A 21,077-nucleotide genomic window follows, 5' to 3' on the forward strand; every position below is an offset into this window, starting at 1 on the left:
AATTTTATAAAGCAGCTATGGCTTTCATTTAAAAAAGAAAAAGAATCTAAAAAGAATAGAGGCATGATAGTAGATGGTTCTACTTCATGAACATGTAACATTCAGAAATAAACCCCTTGCATAAGAAAAATCATGTGTGCAATAAACATAATACAAATTCTGGAAGACTCTTTTCTATGATATATAGATTTTAAATACAGAAAATATTGTAAATCTGATCAGAATGTCTGATTTAGGTTCCCTCAAACCTTCTCTCTAAAGCATTTTCTTAATCTCCATGTAGAATCAAATATTCCCTCCCTCTGCTATGCACTCACCTTGAACACATTATGCACTCATTACTTTCTTGTCTGTTTCCCTCTGCTAGACTTTTGGTCCCTTGATGGCCAGTATCATATTCTATAGGTCACTGGGTTCCCATTTCCTAGCACAGAGCCTGGCATATAACAGGAACTTGATACATTTTAATTGAGAAAGTGAAAATCCACTTTTAGATCCTATCCTAAGCAATTCCAACAGATGTCTTTCTGTAAAGTACAGCTAATCGTGAATCTTGACACCATTAAGCAAATAAAAAGCTTATGTATTTCTGCAACTTTTCATATGATTGGCATGCATTTATATGCATAAGTATGCATATACATGAAGGAAACAAAGCATACATATAGCTCATCTCGGGGGTCAGCAAATTACATCCCACAAGCCAAATCTTCCCCATGGCCTGTTTCTGGATAGCCTGTGAGCTATGAATGACTTTTAAATTTTTCAACAGTTGAAGAATATCTAAAGAAGGATATTTGTGACATGTGAAAATTCTGTTAATTTCAAATTTCAGTGTTCACAGATCCAGTTTTATTTGAACACAGCCAAGCTCATTGTCTATTGTTGCTTTTGCGGAACAACAGCAGAGCTGAATACCTAAAACAGAGACCTTATAATCTGCAAAGCCTAAAATATTTATTATCTCACTCTTTGCAGAAAAAATTTGTTAACCACTGATCTATATGCTCGGGTATGATTGAATATATTCTACTTATATTGACAGTTCTACATTTTAACAATTTTACAAGCAATAAAAATTTGAAAGAAAAATTAGTTTCCAATATAAATCTGTAGTTGTAATTATATAATTAGCTCTAAGGTATTGAAACAGTTTAAATCACTTCAAAGAATAATGTAATATATTTAAGAGTACCAATGTAATATGGTAAGATATTAAGGGGACACTATCAACTTATTCATATTAGTAAAAACTATATAATTCAAGTCCTTTTTAAAAATCTCAAAGTTAAAGGAAAGGTTTTCAAAAGCCACTAAATTAGCTTTTGCTTTTTTCTTTTATTATAATAATTTTATAAAGGGATCCAATTCCCACAATAAAACCCAAGATTAAAGATAAAACAGTTTATTGTCAATGGGAGAGATATGCACCAAATCCTTGTTTGTGCTATAATACCCAACATACACTCATACAATAAACTCTCCAAAGTCACTAAAATTCATAAATTCATGAATTTCATGTCAGTAAACCACCAAGACTACATCGTTAACAATCAAAGTATACCTACCATTTTATTACTAAAAGCTTGCCTTCTTCTTTGGCCAATTTACACATTTTAAATGCAGAAAAATATATTTTATGACCAAATATTAGAAAACCTTTTAACAATGTTAAAATTGTTTTCATTTTCTTTTATAAGAAATGTATGTTTTCGTTTTCTTTTAAAACTATTGCCTAGTCATTATTGAATTGTTAATTCAATAAGAAAGAAAGAGAAACATACTGGTTTTTACTGGCAAGCAATGTGTATACACTAGTATACAATTTAACACAAAAGCTTTGGCAAGGAAATATTATTTTCCTCCTTTTATAGAAAGAGATTAAAGCTCAGAGAGGTTAAGTGACTTGTCCAAGGTAACACAGCTAGTAAGTGTGCTCCTCCTGACAGACAATTCTTAGTTCTTCCCACATGGCCACACAACTCTTAACATTAACACTAAGAACTAGGAAAATCTGATACTTAACACTTAGAAAAATATATCTGGTTGAGATTCATCTAAATTACTAAACACTGTACATATTCACTATGGTAAAGCTGCCCATGTTACATGAATATCTGAAAACAGAACAATAGCCAGTGAGGTAAGAATGTTTTTCACAAATGAAATATTTTTTTAAAAAAAGATCAAAACTAGAATATTTCGTGTTGTGATAACTATGAAATTTAAATACTGGGTTTTATTGGAACCTGATGAATCTCATTCATTTATGCATTGATTATGGCTGCTTTTGAGTTAAGGTGGCAGGGTGGAGTAGATGAGACAGACACGGTATGTTCTATAAAGACTAAAACACTTACTATCCAGCTCTCTATAGAAAAAGACCCCCGAGTTAGAATTAAGAGAAACTAAATTCTTGCAACAGATTTTTAAGTATAAAATGTATATTTCAAGGTGGAACTGGAAAACATTTCAAGTTAAAATTATTTTTAAAAAATAAATAATGGAGGGCGCCTGGGTGGCTCAGTGGGTTAAGCCGCTGCCTTCGGCTCAGGTCATGATCTCAGGGTCCTGGGATCGAGTCCCACATCGGGCTCTCTGCTTAGCAGGGAGCCTGCTTCCTCCTCTCTCTCTCTCTCTGCCTGCCTCTCTGCCTACTTGTGGTCTCTCTCTGTCAAATAAATAAAATCTTAAAAAAAAAAAAATTAAATAAATAAATAAATAAATAATGGATATAATGGAATTATTTTTCACTCACTGGTCATATATTTTAATCAGATACAGCAAGATCCGGCCAAACTGCCTATCCTAACTACTCTATTGTAATGCACATTTCCAACAGGCAGGGAGGTCTTTTTAATTTTACTATTGGGTGATTCCATGTTAGTGTTATAGTCTTGTTCTTATTTTTTGATTTTGGTAGTATATTAGCTTTTGATTTAGAATAAGAAAAATATTATGGGTACCTGGGTGGCTCATTCATTGAGTGTGTGCCTCTTGGTTTCAGCTCAGGTCATGATTTCAGGGTCCTGGGATTGAGCCTCATGTCAGGCTCTGTGCTTAACAAGGAGTCTTCTTGAAGAATCTCTCTTTCCCTCTCCTGCCCCTCCCCACACTCTCTTTCTAATAAATATATAGCTCTTTTAAAAAAAGAAAGTTTGGGGGCACCTGAGTGGCTCGGTGGGTTAAAGTCTCTGCCTTCGGCTCAGGTCATGATCTCAGGGTCCTGGGATCGAGCCCCACGTCTGGCTCTCTGCTCAGTGCGGAGCCTGCTTCCCTTTCTCTCTCTGTGCCTGCCTCTCTGCCTACTTGTGATCTCTCTCTCTGTCAAATAAATAAAAATCTTAAAAAAAAAAAGTTTGTTTACACTTCTATATATTTTATGTATATGAATGCAGTAATTATAGTTCAAAGTATTTTAAGGGTTAATACTGATTTATAATTTTAAATGTGTAGCTTTCACACAGATAATTCTTTAAATGATGGAATTTTAAGTGTTTATGTTACTTTAGACACTTTAACCGGATTATTTACTGACGTCCTTAAAACCACAGATATCTTTTTGCCATGTTAAGAATTTCAATGAAGACAGTCTGTAGTGACGGGGATGACCAAGTTTGTATGTCTGTGCAATCTGGTTCACCCGCTCTTAGAGCCAGGCCTGCTGTGCTCTATTAGGCACATAGATGATACGTAGTTAGAAAAACAAAAGATGCATCTGTTGGCGCAACATTATAAACCAATGTAAGAAAAAATACCATTGGCTTAAGGAATCTAAGATTAGAATGCTAGTTGGTAAGGAAAAAAACATAGTCAACTATTATCTATAAGCAGTAAAAAGTCATGTTTATTTCTCCTTTTTTGTTACAAGTACTTTACACAGAAAAGGAAATGCAAACAGAAAGAGCCACAGAAAGCAAACCAGAAGGGCAATACCAGCACACCCAAACACATGCAGTGTACCATCATCTCTCATACTTGTTGCGGAAGAGGGGGTGTTGCAACTCAGCAACCAGTCTGCAGTGTTTAAAACAGTCATGTTGTCCCCTGAGAACAGGAACAGTATAAGGGTTCATTGTCCGAATGCCTGCTCAGTGTGCAGGAATAGTCTTCAATGCCTGCACTGGTGCCTGACCTTTTAGCTAAAATCATAACTGCACTGTATGATTTTTACCCTTTATTTTATCAGGTCTGTTTTAGTTCTGTTAAATACATATACATGATGATTAGTGAAACTCCAAGGTTTGATTCCAAAGGTTTTAAAAATCTTATTACATGTATCTAAGTTAAAGTTTAAATCTAAATGTCCTTGCACCAGAAATAATCACTAAACAATCTTACAAATTTGCACTCCCATAATTAAACAGCTAAAATTATGGATGCGTGTTTAGAGACAAATAAACATCATAAACAAGGAAATGTTAATCTACAGAGGGTTTGGTATAAAACATTATTAAATACAGGCAAATTGCAATGCACACAATTTTACAGAAAATAGTTTAGACTGCACAGTTATTTTAAAATAAATGGGAAGAGGTGTGTCAATTTCATAAATACTTACTGAAATTTTAAAAGAAAATATGATGTGGCAAATGCTGTTATCTAGTAATATGATTAGTTTATAAATTAAAACAAATGCATATACTTTTTCTCTAATGACTAAAATAGTTAAAACTTCAAAATGATGAATAATTTAAAAAGTAGTTTACACATGTGTATATGCATATCATATATATAGATATGTGATGCATATATATATTCTGATGCAAAAATCAGACCATATCTTTTGATGGCTGAATACATATTATAAAATCAGTAGGGCACAATATTTGGAATAACTGTTATTGTTACCATATGCTATGGCATGATTATAGGCTAATCAAATGAGAAAGTATCTGAAAAAACTTAAATTCCCATCTTAAATACATCAGGTATTAATCTCCTTGAAAAGAGAGTGCAGCAGACATAAATATTTTTCTATTCTCAAACCTCTTAAGAAAAAAGGTTTTTAAGAAAAATTTGGGGTACCTTTCTCCTGCAATTCAAAATAAAACCAAAAACTAGCATAATCTCTCTCTCTCTCTCTCTCTCTCTCTCAGACATACACACAAGATCAGAGTATAAATCATTTTGGCCACATTTTCTACATTTTTGTTTTGAAATATTTCCTAGGGCAAATACAAAAAGGAAGCTTTGCTAAAAGTCTTTAAAATATTGTTCAGGGATATCTACTTTTTCTTATTTTTTCCAGCTACAAAGGAGGTGCAAAAGTCTCAAGAAAATCAGCAGAATAACAGTCTATTAGCCATATCGTCCTCAGACATAATGCTGATTATGTTATTGCTGATAAGGATTTATTTATTAGTAGATTCCTAACATATGAAATTATAGAAAACATCGAAATGTGATTCTGGGTGCCTCTGGGGTGGTACACTTACCTCCTGTTCCATTTGTGGTGACAGATGTGCTGCTGAGATTAGCCTTCTCCAGTTTGGAGCTACCAGGAGTATCACCACTTCCAACAAGAGGATGAGGACTTGCAAGGTCCTGCATTTCCATAGACCTGTTAGAGCAGGAATAGCAGAGCAAAAGCTGAAATCTCCAGTCTGGAGCTACCAGGAGTATCACCACTTCCAACAAGAGGATGAGGACTTGCAAGGTCCTGCATTTCCATAGACCTATTAGAGCAGGGATAGCAGAGCAAAAGCTGAAATCTCAGCAATGATTTCTTAAAAAACAACATATATTTTTTTACTGAGCACACATGTGATCTCACAGTAAGAATGGAGACCAAAAGCAAGAATGGAGACCAAAAGCTAAGACTTCTTCATTAGCTAGATGAACACGACAGTACATTAAAGATTAATAAATAAATACAGCTTCCATGGTAGTTGAGCTTCATAATTTATTTGTAATCCTATAAATATTCTGTATAATAAAGTACAGAAGAAATATTCTGTCATCTTAGCTGTTTAAGTTGACAGGGATACCCTCCCTCCTACATTGACCATCTCTATTATAAACATGTAGAAATGCTGAAAATATTTAACCCCTAAAATTTGATGTCCTCAGCCACCAGTGACAAAGAAATCAACAGCTAGAAGTAAAGTACAAACAAAGTCAGAACAGAAACTTCCAGCTGACCTTGTGGATCCAGGGCTGAAAACTGACTTTAAGGACTGAGGGCTAGAGTTGTTACACCTTTAATATCACTTAGGAATAGACAGTTTGACATAAGGGGATGTGCTGGAATTGAGACCCTAAATAAAACTGAGACTCTTGAAAGATTGACCCTCTTTGGAAACAGAAACTTAAAAAAGCAAAATTTTACAGTAGTCCAAAGAAGCCATACATGCTTCAATGAAAGAAGGAAAACACATGAAATAAGTAAAAATAGAGAGAACTTATCACCAATAAGCTATCCTATAAAAATAATACTGAAAGAAGACCTTCTGTTAAAAGTAAGGTTACCAGATAAAAACTCGGAACTAGGGGGAGGAATGAAGAATGACAGAAATGTAAATCCCACAACATTGCATTATGTGATTTATAATATAACACAGGAGCAAAATATATATCAATATCACAAAGATAGTGGGACAAAATTATATTCTTTTAATGTTCTTTCATTTGGCATGTGATATTATGTTATGCTTGGAGAAGACATTTAGGATTCTTCAACTAATAACTAACTTTAAATATTAATAAGAAAAAATATTGACTAGATATAATAAAAAGTCAATAGAAAAAGTAAAGTAAAACATTTAAAAGGATTGATTAACCCCAAAAACCAGGAATAGAGAAAGTAAGGAAGAACATATGTGGAAAACAGAAAACATGTAGCAAGATAGTACACTCAAACCTAACCATATCAATGTTTACACTAAATATCAATGGACTAAACACTTCAATGAAGAGGCAGAGATTGCCAGATTGTATTAAAAAAACACAGCCCAACTATTAGGGATCTACAAGAGGAGTATTTTAAATACAGACACACTGTGATACTATGGCATACTGCTCAGAAAAATTCATTCCTATAGCTGCTGGTGTGTTACTAACTAGCAGTTCTCAACTAAATTCCTTTCCAAGAAATGTCTCCACTAAAGAGAGTCATTTTGCCCTAAATCACACCCTTTCTGGACGTACCCTCACCTACTGACTGACCATGAAGGGGTATAAATGTATTACCCTCACCCAGAATGTCACTTGAGCCTAGAGCCACCATAAGATCATCTAGGACCTTTGTTGCAATTGCACTGAAGATCAAAATCTCTCAGTCTAATCATGCTTCCATCATTCCCCTTAACATATTACCACTGGAAGCACAACCCAATAAACTCCTGGTACATAAATCCCTATGTTAGAGTTTGCTTTCTGGGAACTTGAGCAGTGATAAGGCACAACTAGGTTCAGAATAAAGCATGGAAAACAATATGACATGTAAATAATAAATGTTAGATAAATGTCTGGGCTATTATAATATCACAAAATGGTCCTCAAAATGAAGAATATTACCAGATACAAAGAGATTAATTAAGAAAATGAAAGAAATGATAAATTCTTCACAACCTTAGATGTGCATGTACTTACTAACTGAGCTTAAAAATATATAAAGGAAAAACTAAGCAGAATTAAAAAAAAAAAACTGACTAGCAGTCCATGGTCATATTTGGAGATTTTATAACATTCCTTACACAATAACCAATTGCAAAAGGAGACACTGTGATCAATATGCTGTAGTTGACAGAGTATACTAACACCAAATAATTATAGATTACACATTATTTTCAAGTGTACATGGAATGTCTACCAGGATGACTGTAAGGTAGGGGATAAAGTAAGTATCATTTTATTTTAAATTAAACCTACAGAGTATAGTATCTGGCCATAATTAATTAAATTAGAAAGCAAAGATAGTAAAATATATGAAATAATCATTAATACTTGAAAATTAAACAACACAATTCTAAATAACCTATGAGTCAAAGTAGAAATCACCAATGAATTTAGAAAGTACTTAGGACAAAATACTAATGGAAACACTTAAAATCACCCCACATGTAGTCAACTGATCTTTGGCAAAGTAACAAACAGAATACAGTACAGCAAAGGCAGTTTCTCTAACAAATGGTGCTGGAAAAACTAGTCACACACAAACACACAAAATATAAGTCTAGACACAGACCCTATACCCTTCACAAAAACTAATTCAAAATTGATCATAGATTGACATAAAATGCAAAACTGTAAGTTTTGAATACAACACCAAAGACTGAACCCTTGAAAAATAAATACTGTTAAGCCGGGCTTCATTAAAATTAAAAACTTCTCTTCAAAATTCAATGTCAAAAGAATTCAAAGACAAACCACAGACTGAAAGAAAATGTCTGCAAAAGACTCATCTGATTAAGGACTGTTATCCAAAAAACATAAAGAACTCTTAAAATTCAACAAGAGAAAAACAACCTGCTTAAAAATGGCCAAACACTTCAACAGACACCTCATCAAAGAAGATGTATAGATGACAAAATAAATAAATAAATAAATAAAAAGATAGTCCACAACACATGTTATCAAGGAAATGCAAGTTAAAACCATAAGATAACACTTTACTATTTACTAGAATGGCCCAAAGCTGGAATACTGACAACATCAAATTCTGGCAAGGATATGGAGCAACAGGAACTCCCATACACTGCTGCAATTCTGGTGGGAACGCAAAAGAGCACAACCACTTTGGAAGACATTCTGGCAGTTACTTATAAAACTAAACATAATCTTACCATATGATCCAGTAGTCACATTCCTTGATATTTATGTAAAATAGTTGAAAATATATGTCCACACAAAAATCTACACACAGATGTTTTTTGTAGCTTCATTCATAATCATCAAAACTTGGAAACAATTAAGATGTTTTTCACTAGGTGAATGGATAAATTCTACTATAGAGAGTCAATGGGTCATTATTCAGTATTAAAAGAAAACGAGCTTTCCAGCCATGAAAAGACATGAAGGAATCTTCACTGCATATTCCTAAGTGAATATCCAATCTGAAAAGCCATATGTACTGTATGATTCCAATTATATGATATTCTAGAAAAGCAAAACTATCTTTCTAGGGTAGAGAAGAGGGAGGGATAAATCAGAGTAAACAAAATTTTTAGGGCTGTGAACATATTCTGTATGGTATTATAATTAAAGTTATGTGTCATTATACACTATTCAAACCCATTGCATATACAATACCTAGAGTTAACCCTAAAGTAAACTATGGACTTACAGATAGGATGATGAGTCAGTGTAGGTTCATTCTTGGTAACAAGTGCACCATTCTGGTGAGTAATAATAATAGAAGAGGCTATACATGCACTGGAACAGAGGGTATATAGGAAATCTCTGTACCTTCCTCTCAGCTGTGTTATGAACTTTAACTGACCAAAAAATAAAGCCCTTAAAACAATAAAAAAACATGACTTCAAATCAGAATTTGTGATATGCGAATAAATCAGTGGCTAATGAGAATTTATATCTTAAAAAGATTATTTTAGAAAAGGAGAGGGTTTGAAATCTGTGATCTAAATTTCTACCCTAATAAACTAAAGAGAAAAATTTTAAAACCCAAGTAAATAAAAGGAAGAAAACAAAAAAGAGCCTAAATCACTGAAAGAGAAAAATCTATCATAAAGACAATTTACAAATCCAAAAGATTAACCATTAGAGAAACTAAAAATATTTAAAAAGATAATAAGAAAATATTATGAACAACCTTATGACAAAGCATTCACCAATTTATTTATTTATTTATTGAAATATTTTATTTATTTATTTGACAGACAGAGATCAAAAGTAGGCAGAGAGGCAGGCAGAGACAGAGGGAGGGAAGCAGGGTCCCTGCTGAGCAGAGAGCATGATGCAGGGCTCCATCCTAGGACCCTGGGATCATGACCTGAGCCGAAGGCAGAGGCTTAACCCAGTGAGCCACCCAGGCACCCCAGCATTCACTAGTTTAGATAAAATCAGCAAAATTCTTAAAAGACACAACCTATAAAACCAATCCAATAAAAAATAAAAAATCTCAAGAGTTCTATATCAAATTAAAGAAACTGAATTAGTAATTAAACACTCCTCTCTCAAAAAAAAAAAACACAACAAACAAACAAACAACAACAACAACAACAATTCCAGGATCATATAGTTTTCTTAGTGAATTCTAATAAAATAAGAAAAAGAAAGTTTTTATGAATTTTTTTTTTAAAAGGTAGGAGGAAACACATTTTACTCCATTGTATGAGAAAAGGATTACTCTCATCTAAAACCTGACAAAGAAAAAAAAAAATAAAAAATAAAACCTGACAAAGACAATTAAAAAAAAAAGCTCTGGATCTATACTTCTCATGAGCATAGATGAAAAATTTAACAAAATATTATTAAGTGAAATGCAGCAATAAAATAACCACTGCATCATGACGAAGTGTGCTTTATCCCCAAAATGCAAATTTTATTTAACATTTGAAAATTTAAAAAAAAATTTGAAAATCAAACAGTGCAATTCAATATATTAACAGAATATTATTTCAATGAGTACAAAAAAATTAATAATATTCATCATCCACTCATGATGGAAACTCTCAGCCAGTTAGAAAAGCAATATTTCCCTCATATCTAATAAAGATCATTCTCAAAAAATATATAGCTTATACCATATTTAATGATGAAATGCTGAATTACTTCTCCCTAAGATCAGAACCAAGGTAAGGATATCTGTTTTTCCCATTTTAATATATTTTACTGGTAATCTTAGCCAATACAAGAGGACGAAAATAAATAAATAAATAAAAGGGGTAAGTTTAGAAAGAAAAAATTCTGTTAATTCACAGGTAACATAATTATTTACACAGAAAAAAAAAAACAGAGAAATCCATAAAAACAAAACAATAAGAAATACTAGAACGAATGAGTGAATTTACCAAGTTATATGTACAAGGGCCTTGCCAGTACTAAATCAAAACATGAACCAAAAATATCTGAAACTTCAGTCCATACTGTTCCAATTCAAAAACTGAAATATAAAAATGATTGTTGTTCAGTAATTGGAAGTCCCCCTCTTGCTCAACTCTTAAGAGGAATCTGAATGCTCAGACCCTCACCTTAACTGCTAGGCAGAGAAAAGGATTTAGACTTTTCAGGAAATAAACACAACAAAACAAATAGTGTGCTTCAGGCTCTACTGAGTTTTTATGTAACGTGTTCAAAATATCATAAATATTTTGATTCCTAATAAAAAGCTCCAGTAAAGAGAAAACACAGTAAACAGAAGCAGACCTGTATATGACCCAGGTTTGAGAATTATTAGACAAGGATTTAAAAATTATTGTGAATATATGAAATAACTTAAAGGAAAAGATATATGCCCACAGAAGTTGTGTTTGTGTGTGTCACATATATACATACATATGTGTCATATATATTTATATATACATGTGTACATATTACATACATAAATGTATGTAATATATACATATACATACATATAATACACATATGTATATGATACATATATATTATTTATATGTATTACATATAGAAAAGAAACAGAAACTCAAAAAATGAAAATTCTAGAACAAAAATTACAATATATTAAATAAAAATGTTCTTTGTATGGATTTAGCAGCAGATTAAACACTGCAAAAGACAGAATCAGTAAGTCTGAAGCTGGGCCATTAGAAACTACTCAAACTGGAAGAGCAAGACAAAAACAGGAGGTGGGGAAATTAAATTGAGTATAAGTAACTTGTGTAATATTATCAGGAAGCAAAAGAGTAAGACAATACTATTGAAATAAGTAATAGCACATATTTTTCCAAATGTGATGAAACACCAACACACAGATCCTTGAAATACAATGAACAACAAATGAGAAAAGGGAAAAGAAAACCATACCTAGGCACATTTTAGCCAAATTCCAAAAATAGCAAAAAGTAGAAAAACTTTATAGCAACCAGAATAAAAAAGAGGGACATAGTAGTATCCCCCCCCCGTAAAACAAAACAAAACAAAAAAACAAACAAACGATTATCTGTAGCACACTCTTGGTAACAAGCTGAATTATAGTAAGTAATGAATGCTCATAACTTTATTATCTCCCACTGGACCTGCCCAAAATATTTTTAATGTAATCGATCAAAGAATAATGATTGCTTATTACATGCAAAGTACTGTCACAGTTGCTAGGATTCCTGAGTGAAGAAAACATGCCCCTACTGTCCAGGAGTTTAGGATCCAAATGAGAAGGCAGATCTTGGGCAAAGAAAATTAAAGTACCTTAGATGTTCACTGAATGAAACAGACAGAAATCAGTGTGAACTCAGAATATGGCAACTTTTCTCAGAAACTATTAACTGGATTTTGATGATTTCAAAGGAATTCTGGAGGAAGCATTTAGTAGTAATACCACTAAAGCTGCAAGGTAGTATATGGGCTCAGTCAGTTTAAACCACATACAAGATGAAGAAGCAAGGAAAATTAGTCAGGAATGAGAACATGGAGCATACGCTGAAGAAAGAAGTGAAACCATGTTCCTCATGCAAAACAAAACAAAAACAGCCTTGGTATTTTACATTCCAATTTCCAGGAAACCAAAATGTAATGATCTGAATCTTTACAGTAAGTCCCCTTTGCTTAAATTCACTTCAGTGGGCTGATCTTTCTTAAAATTTTAAAAGAGCCTTTTGAGAATAGACACGCATTACTACCACAAAGTATTCAGCAAGAATATTCCTGTAATTCCTTCTGCATGTTCTGTAATTAATTGAATTCTGAAACTTCAGATTCTTTTTAAGTCTACTTTATACAAGAAAGAATATATGAGATACAAAATTTACCATAGAATTCAACAGCAGAAAATGATTAATGGTACCAGTTTTCACTGCAAACACATAGTCTGACACATTCTATACCTGGTACTTCATACAGATTCTATGAATATGTTACTGAATATAATTCATATATTCAGTAACACACTTATATGCATATTACTTTTTATAGTTTATAGGTGAAGTGACTGAGGCTTACAGATACACAGCATGCCCAAGACCACAGGGGTAGAAAGAAGCAGCAGCAGAATTTGAACTCATGTCTTTCTGAGGGCAGAGTCCAGGTTCTTTCTGTCGCACATTGTATGTTTCCCATTTTTTAAAGTGACTTTAATTTTGTCACACTGTGAAAACACAATCAGGAACGCAGAATCCTGCAATAAAACATTTTGTATAGTATTCAAAAAATTCCTAAAGTCAGTATAAGCATCTACTCTGCCAAATCTATACTAGTTATTACTATACGTAAAGGTGACCCCCTTTTCTACCCAAGAATCCCATTTCAACCCCCTTTTAATGGTCCTTATGTCAAAAGACCACATGAATACTAGCATTAGTTGGGGAAATATAAAAAATGAACTCACCCAAAAGCATAAAATCTCACTTAAAAATTAAGAATTGCAGGCCACATGCAACTAGTTTCTTGGTTCTTTTCTGGAAATCTTCTGTAGCATAGATGGGAGTTTATTTCTAACTGACTAAAAAAAATCCTCTTGAAACCCAAGAGCAAAGTTTGTATCTGTGTATTTCAAAGTCTACTCTAACTCAGAAAGCATAATTCCTTCTGCACGGATCCTGGTAATGGGTCACAGCTTTTGCACATACTGTTTGAGATTCCATCAATCCTTCATGACCCAAAAATGCAAAAGCATCCAATACTTTCCAGGACATTCACTCTCACAGCAGCTTCTTCTCTTTGCAGAAAGTGGACAGTATGTGCATATGGCTTTATGTCTCTCGCTGTCAGAGTCAATCTTCATTTTAGCCTCCAGAAAGAGTTTAGGTTTTGCTTTGCATATCACTCCCTTTCCTAATACAAGTCTTAATTCCCCTTGCCTGCAAAGTAGGAATAACAACATTAGCCTCCACTTCAATAATGAGTCTCAGCTCTGTTAGGACAGGGATTATGTTCATTATTCATTGTTTTTAGTCATTACACTTACAATTGTGCAGGCTACTTGGTAAGTGCTAATGAATTAACAATAAATAGGAACAAGAAAAATGTAGATGAAGGGATCTGAGGTAATCAAGTGTAGTCTAGTTCAGAAGACACTGCTTGAACATCCATTATGTTCTGGAGATAGTTCTAGGAATACACATGGTATCTTCAGCGAGCTTGCAGGCTAGCGGAGAGCAAGAGGACAGGTGAAGCGTAACAGGGATCAGTTCTCTGATGTGAGTGTGTGTGCAAGTTTTCACATCTGTATGTGCAGTGTTAGATCTCCCAAATGAGTAGAAGGTTTTGTGTGTGTGGGTACATGCATATGTTGGGGGTGAAGAGAAGGACGTCTGCCTGTGTACAGAAAGCCACTGTGGAAGAAAAAAGAAAATAAAGCAACTTGGTCAACCTAGATCAGAGGAAAGTCATGGCATGTCACTATGGAGTACCAGTTCCCACGGTCTGGAAAAAGCCAGCAGGTAACAATGACAGGCCATCTTAAACATTTCAGTTTAGAATCCAAGAAATCACTGTCATAGCTGTAAATCTAAGCCAGTTTCTCCTCTGGGTGTAAGGCTGGGAGGTACGGATCACTCCAGTGGTTCTAGATCCATTATATCCCTGAACCGACGGTCTTAAAAAGGAGACCCTCCTTCACCCATTTTACCAGACATGGTCAGAACCAGGTTCCACCAGAAAGAAGTGGAAATGGAGGAGGAAGAAGACCCCTAGCAACCAGTATCAAGAAAATGGGCCATGCATAATGGGAGCTGTTCTTGCACTTTGCCAGTGACCTCATGCCTGTCCCTGGGGCCAGCATGAATGCTTGCAGTACAAGTGACCTGTCTGCCAGGGTGACCTCAGGCCCTGGAGTAACAGCAAATAAAGCCATGAACACACTGTTCTCTGGACACTTCCACAGTCTTCCCTTTCCAGGGCTTGTAGCTCTACACTTGAGATCTGCAACTCTGGCCCCTTCTTCACTATGATCATAACAAATTATCCAGATAAAACATGGTTCCCCCACCAAAGAAGTTCGAGTAAGTATTTTTCAAAAAACAGAAGCATATCTTTAAATGCCAATTTTCAAAGCCCCACCCCCCCAACTTAATCTGTAAACAAAGAAAAAAAAATTCCCAAGCATTATTTGAATGGTACAGGACTCAAATTTCTGTTAGATCAGTTACAAACCATGGTTAATGAAGCAGGAAATTATTTCCCTCCAGTAAGCAGTAAAGCCGAAGACCACAATCAAAACAGCTAATGCTATCAATTATACCCAGAAACACATCAACTCCTTTTTCTGAGAAAGACTGGATGAATGAATGTATAAAATAAAGATGCCCCCCCTGGAAAAAAAGATGGTCTCCTACTAAAATCATGGAATTTCAGGGTCCAAAGGACATTCAATGTCCTCAGATGGAAAAATATCATTTTATGCTCGAGGCTGTGAATGCAGTGTTAAAAGCCTACACAGTAGATTCAGACCTGGGTTTTAAACCCTGTCTTACCCATTTACCAGTCACGGGACTGCAGGCTCAAAAATGAAGATAATAATATCCATTGGAAGGCTACTGTGTAAATTAAATAAGATCATACACACGCATGTGCACATGCGCACACATACACACACACACACACACACACACTGCATGGAATCTGGCAAACAGGAGATCTTAATAAATGTTAGCTATTAATACAATCAATTTCATGACACTGTCAATAAATGCCTGATTTGTCTGTTTGAAAACTTGCGTTGACACGAAAATTATTTTCTTAAGAGGCAGCTCAGTTCATTTTCAGATCACTCTTACTATTAGAAAGTTTTCCATGGAATTTTGGTCTTAGAAGAAATTGAACCCATTGACATGGGTCAAGCTGAAACCTTCTTCTCCATAACTGCTCTTCAAACTCCAAAGAGGGCTACCCTTTACAGGCACAAAATACAGCAGAGGCAGTGCAACTCACCATGGACCATCACCCTAGCCTAAGAGTACATGAGTTTTGCTACCACACTTCAAAGTACTAATACATGCTGAAACCAACAAACAAAACCCTTAAGCCTTTGTCCCATGTCAGGATTTACAGTCCTGTTTTCGCTCAGTCACTACACATGCAGTTGGCATTTGGAACCCAAGTAAAAAGCTTTTCGTGTGTTCCTCCTAAATGCCATCTTGTTGGAGCAAGTCCATTGTTTCAGCTTGTCCCATTACATTCTGATTCTGCCGCTCAACCTACTTTTCAGTTGTGCTATGACACCAGTAAACTTTCTTAGCATGCCTTCAATACCGAATCACAGTAAAAATGTTAAAGGGCCAATGTCAAACAGATCTTGAAGAGGACACTAGAGGTGGAACTCCAGATTTATATGAGGTCCTCGGGAATAATTATTGAGCTACTGGTAGTCCTCACCTTCTGTCTGTATTTTTCTATCATTGCTCCACCTTCATAAATATATCAAGAGCCTCTGACACACCCCTTGTTGAATTCCATACAAACTTTGTATAACGCATTTCTTTGTTCCTCTTTTCTGGTACTGCTGTCACAAAAGACTGAGGTTATCCCGCCTGCCTTCTGCTTAGAGAAGTCCTACTAGATACCTGTGACCACAGCTCTTACTAATTATTTACAGTTAATTACTTAAGAATGTAATTTTAGAGTCAACAATTCACAAGAATTTTACTGTCTATAGTTTATGTCCTAGGAAGAAACATGAAAAATGATTTCTCGTAGGCAATGTGATGATAAAATACACATAAGGTATGCATTGTATTAGATAAAAATACGGACTGGGAATCAGGAACATGAATATAAGTCTATGATCTACTACCTAGGAAAAGTTACTGGGTGTATGTGTAGACAGTTTTCTGAATATCTTCTCAGGTTTATAGGACTCTCTAAATAACCCCGAAATAGACAGGCATTCCGTACTCTCTTGCTTTTTACGCCAAGACATTCTGTATCTTTATGAGGTTACTCAACCCATTCACTTTGAATGCAAGGAAGTTAGCACCTGCCACGAAGGATCAGAATGTGAAAGATGATGAGGGAGCCCTGTGATAAGTGCCTGACCTTTGCAAACAAAAATAAAACCCCCAAGAAAAAGAAGAAAATACGGCAATACGCAAATCAGAGGACTGTGTGGCCCTGAAGAGAAGCAATTAAAGTGCCACTTCGTAGTAAACAGTAGTTGAGTGTCTGATTCAAGGAACAGGAATGCCAGGAGACGTCAGGGAACTCCCTCACTGCCCCATCCTTATGACACTATAACATGATAGTCTCCATTAAAAAAAAAAAAAAAGTCAACCAGCCATCTTAGTGATAGGAACCGGGGCCCATTTCTCATCTGACATAATACTTCACGGAGCAGGTCCAAAAACAATGCAGGGCCCTTGAAATCAGCAGGAGCTCAGCACGCTGACCCATGCCAAAGAGCAAGATGAGAAATGGGGCTGGTATAAATATTCATTGGGAAGTTACGGCCAACCTCCTTGCGCTGTGTGTTTAGTGCAACTCAAAACTGTTCCACCTGGTCCCTTCTGGCTCCCTCATGTCTACCAAGGGCTGGCAGCTGGAAAGCAGGCTGAGCCTTAGAGATCTTTTAATTTGTAAAGCACCAGAGGGGCAGGCAGGAGAGATGACAATGCATATGCTAGGTTTCAATTACAGGGCTGTCTTTTTCCCAGGTGGAAGGCAACACTGACAGCAGGGAATTCAATGTCTCCTCTATTAAGGTCCCTCAGGAAATGTTGGGTCCTTTGCAAATGCTGGGGGTGGGGAATAATGCTCTTGACAAAAATCTTGGCAGAATGTATCAAGCATATTGAATATTTTGTTGAGCTCACGTGCCATCTTGACTCTTGTCTCATTTTCCAAGGTAAAATCTTTCTGTAATGTCTGCCTGGAAAAAAATGGATGGCTGCCTCTAAGTTCAGAAATAAGTTGCTGTTTAGCCTATAAAATGTAGGATGAGAGAGGCTTTGAGATCGCTATCCCCTGAATCTCACTGCCAAAAAGGTTTTTAAATATTGCATAAACTTAGATGTGTTCCAACCATTCACATTTAAGGGGAGCACACAATGTTCTAAATTTGAAGCACTTGCCCAGTTCCTAAAAGTTTGACAAAAATACACTACGATGTAATTATTTCTTTATAATAAAAGTGTCATAATGCCATTAATTTCTAGGACACTCACCTCAGTAATCTGTTGCAATCTGTCAGCGATGGGGGGAGGGTGTGCCTCCTATTCTACTTGCTATGAAGCAAGGTTTACCAAATACAAACAAATACATGAAGAAGGGTTAATTACGATTTACCAGGTTGTTTCTAACAAAGGGTTAACGAGGGTCTACTTGGTTGTTTCTATATGAGTACTTACTGTGCTCATAATTACAAACTGATCTTTAAAAAAAAAAGATTTTCTTTATTTATTTTATTTATTTGATGGAGAGAGAGAGATCACAAGTAGGCAGGGAGGCAGGCAGATGGAGAGGGGGAAGCAGGCTCCCTGCTGAGCAGAGAGCCGATGCAGGGCTTGATCCCAGGACCCTCAGATCCTGTCCTGAGCCAAAGGCAGAGGCTTTAACTCACTGAGCCACCCAGGCGCCCCTACAAATTGATCTTGCCTATTTGCAAGAGTAGATCTGTCAGTTCTATTACTTGCATAAATTTCCAAGGTGCATCAGTTTATTTTTATTATGTATTAAAAAAGAAAAAAAAAGTTACCTTTGTTTTTAACTCTCTCAGTTTCATACTTGCCCCAGAATAGCTTGATTTCCCCATGGCAGTTAGGGCTTTGCAATAACCACCTCAAACTTTTTAAAACCTTCTAATTACCACCCCACCCTTCATTTTTTTTTTTTTTAACATTTTAAAAATTTACTCATGTGAGAGAAAGAGCAGGTGATGGGGCAGAAGGAGGGGGAGAGAGAAAGAATCTCAAGTAGATTACCTACTGAGTGCAGAGCCCAGTCCCAGGGCTCGATCTCACCACCCCAAGATCATGACCAGAGCCAAAATCAACAATCAGAAGATCCACGGACGGAGCCACCCAGGTGTCCCATATATTTCATCCCTCTTAGAGTGTTCACAAATTCCTCACCTGGCCCTAAGGCCTCCTTCCTCACATGACAGATACTCCAATTCCCCATCTCTCTGACCTTGGCTCCCAATGATTCCCCTCACTCACGAAGCTCCTCTGGCCCATCTACCCAACCCTGACCGCTGACCTTCAAACATGCCCAACAGGTCTCACAGAGCAGGGCCTCAGCACTGGATATTTCCTTTACCTAGAACAGAGCTCCCCCAGCCATCCTCCTTGTCCTGTTTCTCTGCTCGAACTTTTCCTGTTCAGAGAGGATTTCCTGTTCTCCTTAGAAAACAGCAACGCCACCGCACCCAATGTTGCCTACTACCCTGTGAATGTTGCTTTATTCTACTTCAAGGCAATTACCTCCCCTGACACAGAATATATTAATTTATCTGTTTGGGTTCTTTTTTTTTTAAGATTTTATTTACTTATTTGAGAGAGAGAAAGTGAGAATAGGAGCAGGATGAAGGGCAGAGGGAGAAGCAGGCTGCCCGCTGAGCAGGCAGCCCGACTCAGGGCTCCATCCCAGGACTGGGGGATCATAACCTGAGCCGAAGGCAGATGCTTAACGAACTGAGCCTCCCAGATGCTCCTGTCTGTTAATTCTCTCTCCATTTGCAGTGTATGCTCCATGAGAGCAGAGAGATTTTGTTCATTGCTGTATCTACAGCATGAGAAATGTATAAGGTACATAGGGATGGTTCAGTTAATCACTGCATGTGAATGTGTGACTAAATCACTCACTAATTTCACCTGAGTGACCGAGTTAATCCTAGTTACTTAGGTTTTATTGTACTGCTCAATATTATTAGTTTACTGTGGCATCGTTTTACTGGTTTTTGAGAATCATGTATCTAATAATTTAAAAATATGCTTCAAGTATAAAGAATTTGATAGTTTGACAGAATCTCCCAATTTTTGTCCTTAAATTTGAAGTATAGATAATTAGTAATTACTTAATGAGTACATAGCATGCAAGAGGCATTACTTTCTATAATTTTAATAAATAGAATTTTCCCAGACATTAAACATTTTCTTGCATTCTTTGCAAAATACAAATTTTAGCTTAAAACCAAGTGTCTTGGTATGTTCAGGCTGCTATAACAAAATACTACAGGCTGGGTTGCTGATAAACAACAGAAATTTATTGCTCACAGTTTTGGAGGCTGGGAAGTCCAAGATCAAGATGCCAGCAGGCTTGAGTTCCCTGGTGAAGACTCTCTTCTTGGCTCATAGCTAACAGTTTTCCACTGTGCCCTTTCATGGTAGAAGGGCCAGGGATCTCTCGGGAGCCTCTTTTTTAAGGACACTAACCCCTTTCATAAGGACTCTCCCCTCATGACTTAAGCACCTCTCAAAGGCACCGCACCCTAAGACTTTAATCTTTGGGCATTAGGATTTCAACATGTGCATTTTAGGGGGACACCAACATTGAGACCACAGCACCAAGCATGGAGGTAAAAAGTAAAAATATTCCATTTTTAGACTCCAAATAAAACCTTTTGATGCCTCATTGCAGTATAATGTTTATAATCTCTCCGAAACATAAGCATTTCCACAAAATAGAAATAACACTCTTTCTTTAAATCATTTCTGAAATTCACCAACTCTGGGATTCAAAAAACAAAAGAGCTTTCTTTTTCTCTCTCTAAAGTGATGAGAGCTCCCTGGACTTGACAAATTAACAAAATTCATGCAACTGGCACTGGAAGAGAGAGCATCAGAACCTCATCAGGAGCCATGGACTAGACTTTATCAGATTTAATTGATGATTCGGGTTGCTTTCTTATCCTTACTCTTCCTTGCAAAATCCAGAGTCTTCACACTAGCCTCAGTGCTTCCTATCCCCTCCTCACCTCAATGGCCCTCTGTCTACTTCAACCAGTATCCATAGTCTATGTAGTCATTAGTGTCACCTCCTAATTACTAATCCAACGGGCTTTTGTGGGT

The 21,077-nt window shown here is 35.9% G+C and overlaps 1 protein-coding gene across 4 annotated transcripts in view; it reads right to left on the bottom strand.

Moving 5' to 3' along the window:
• The window catches only part of EYA4 (EYA transcriptional coactivator and phosphatase 4), a 273,929-nt gene that overhangs the window by 63,996 nt on the left and 188,856 nt on the right, over positions 1-21,077 (bottom strand). For 3 of the 4 annotated variants that reach the window (XM_004740227.3, XM_013063854.2, XM_004740226.3), the window contains exon 4: positions 5,439-5,563. In XM_004740227.3, the coding sequence (XP_004740284.2) occupies positions 5,439-5,563 (125 nt within the window). Of the gene's footprint in view, positions 1-3,978; positions 4,048-5,438; positions 5,564-21,077 lie in introns of all 4 variants that reach the window. The other variant, XM_045066338.1, reaches the window with a different exon arrangement.

This window comes from Mustela putorius, unplaced genomic scaffold, assembly GCF_011764305.1.
Source record: "Mustela putorius furo isolate JIRA1106 unplaced genomic scaffold, ASM1176430v1.1 tig00003863_pilon_pilon_pilon, whole genome shotgun sequence".
Classification (NCBI taxonomy): Eukaryota; Metazoa; Chordata; class Mammalia; order Carnivora; family Mustelidae; genus Mustela; species Mustela putorius.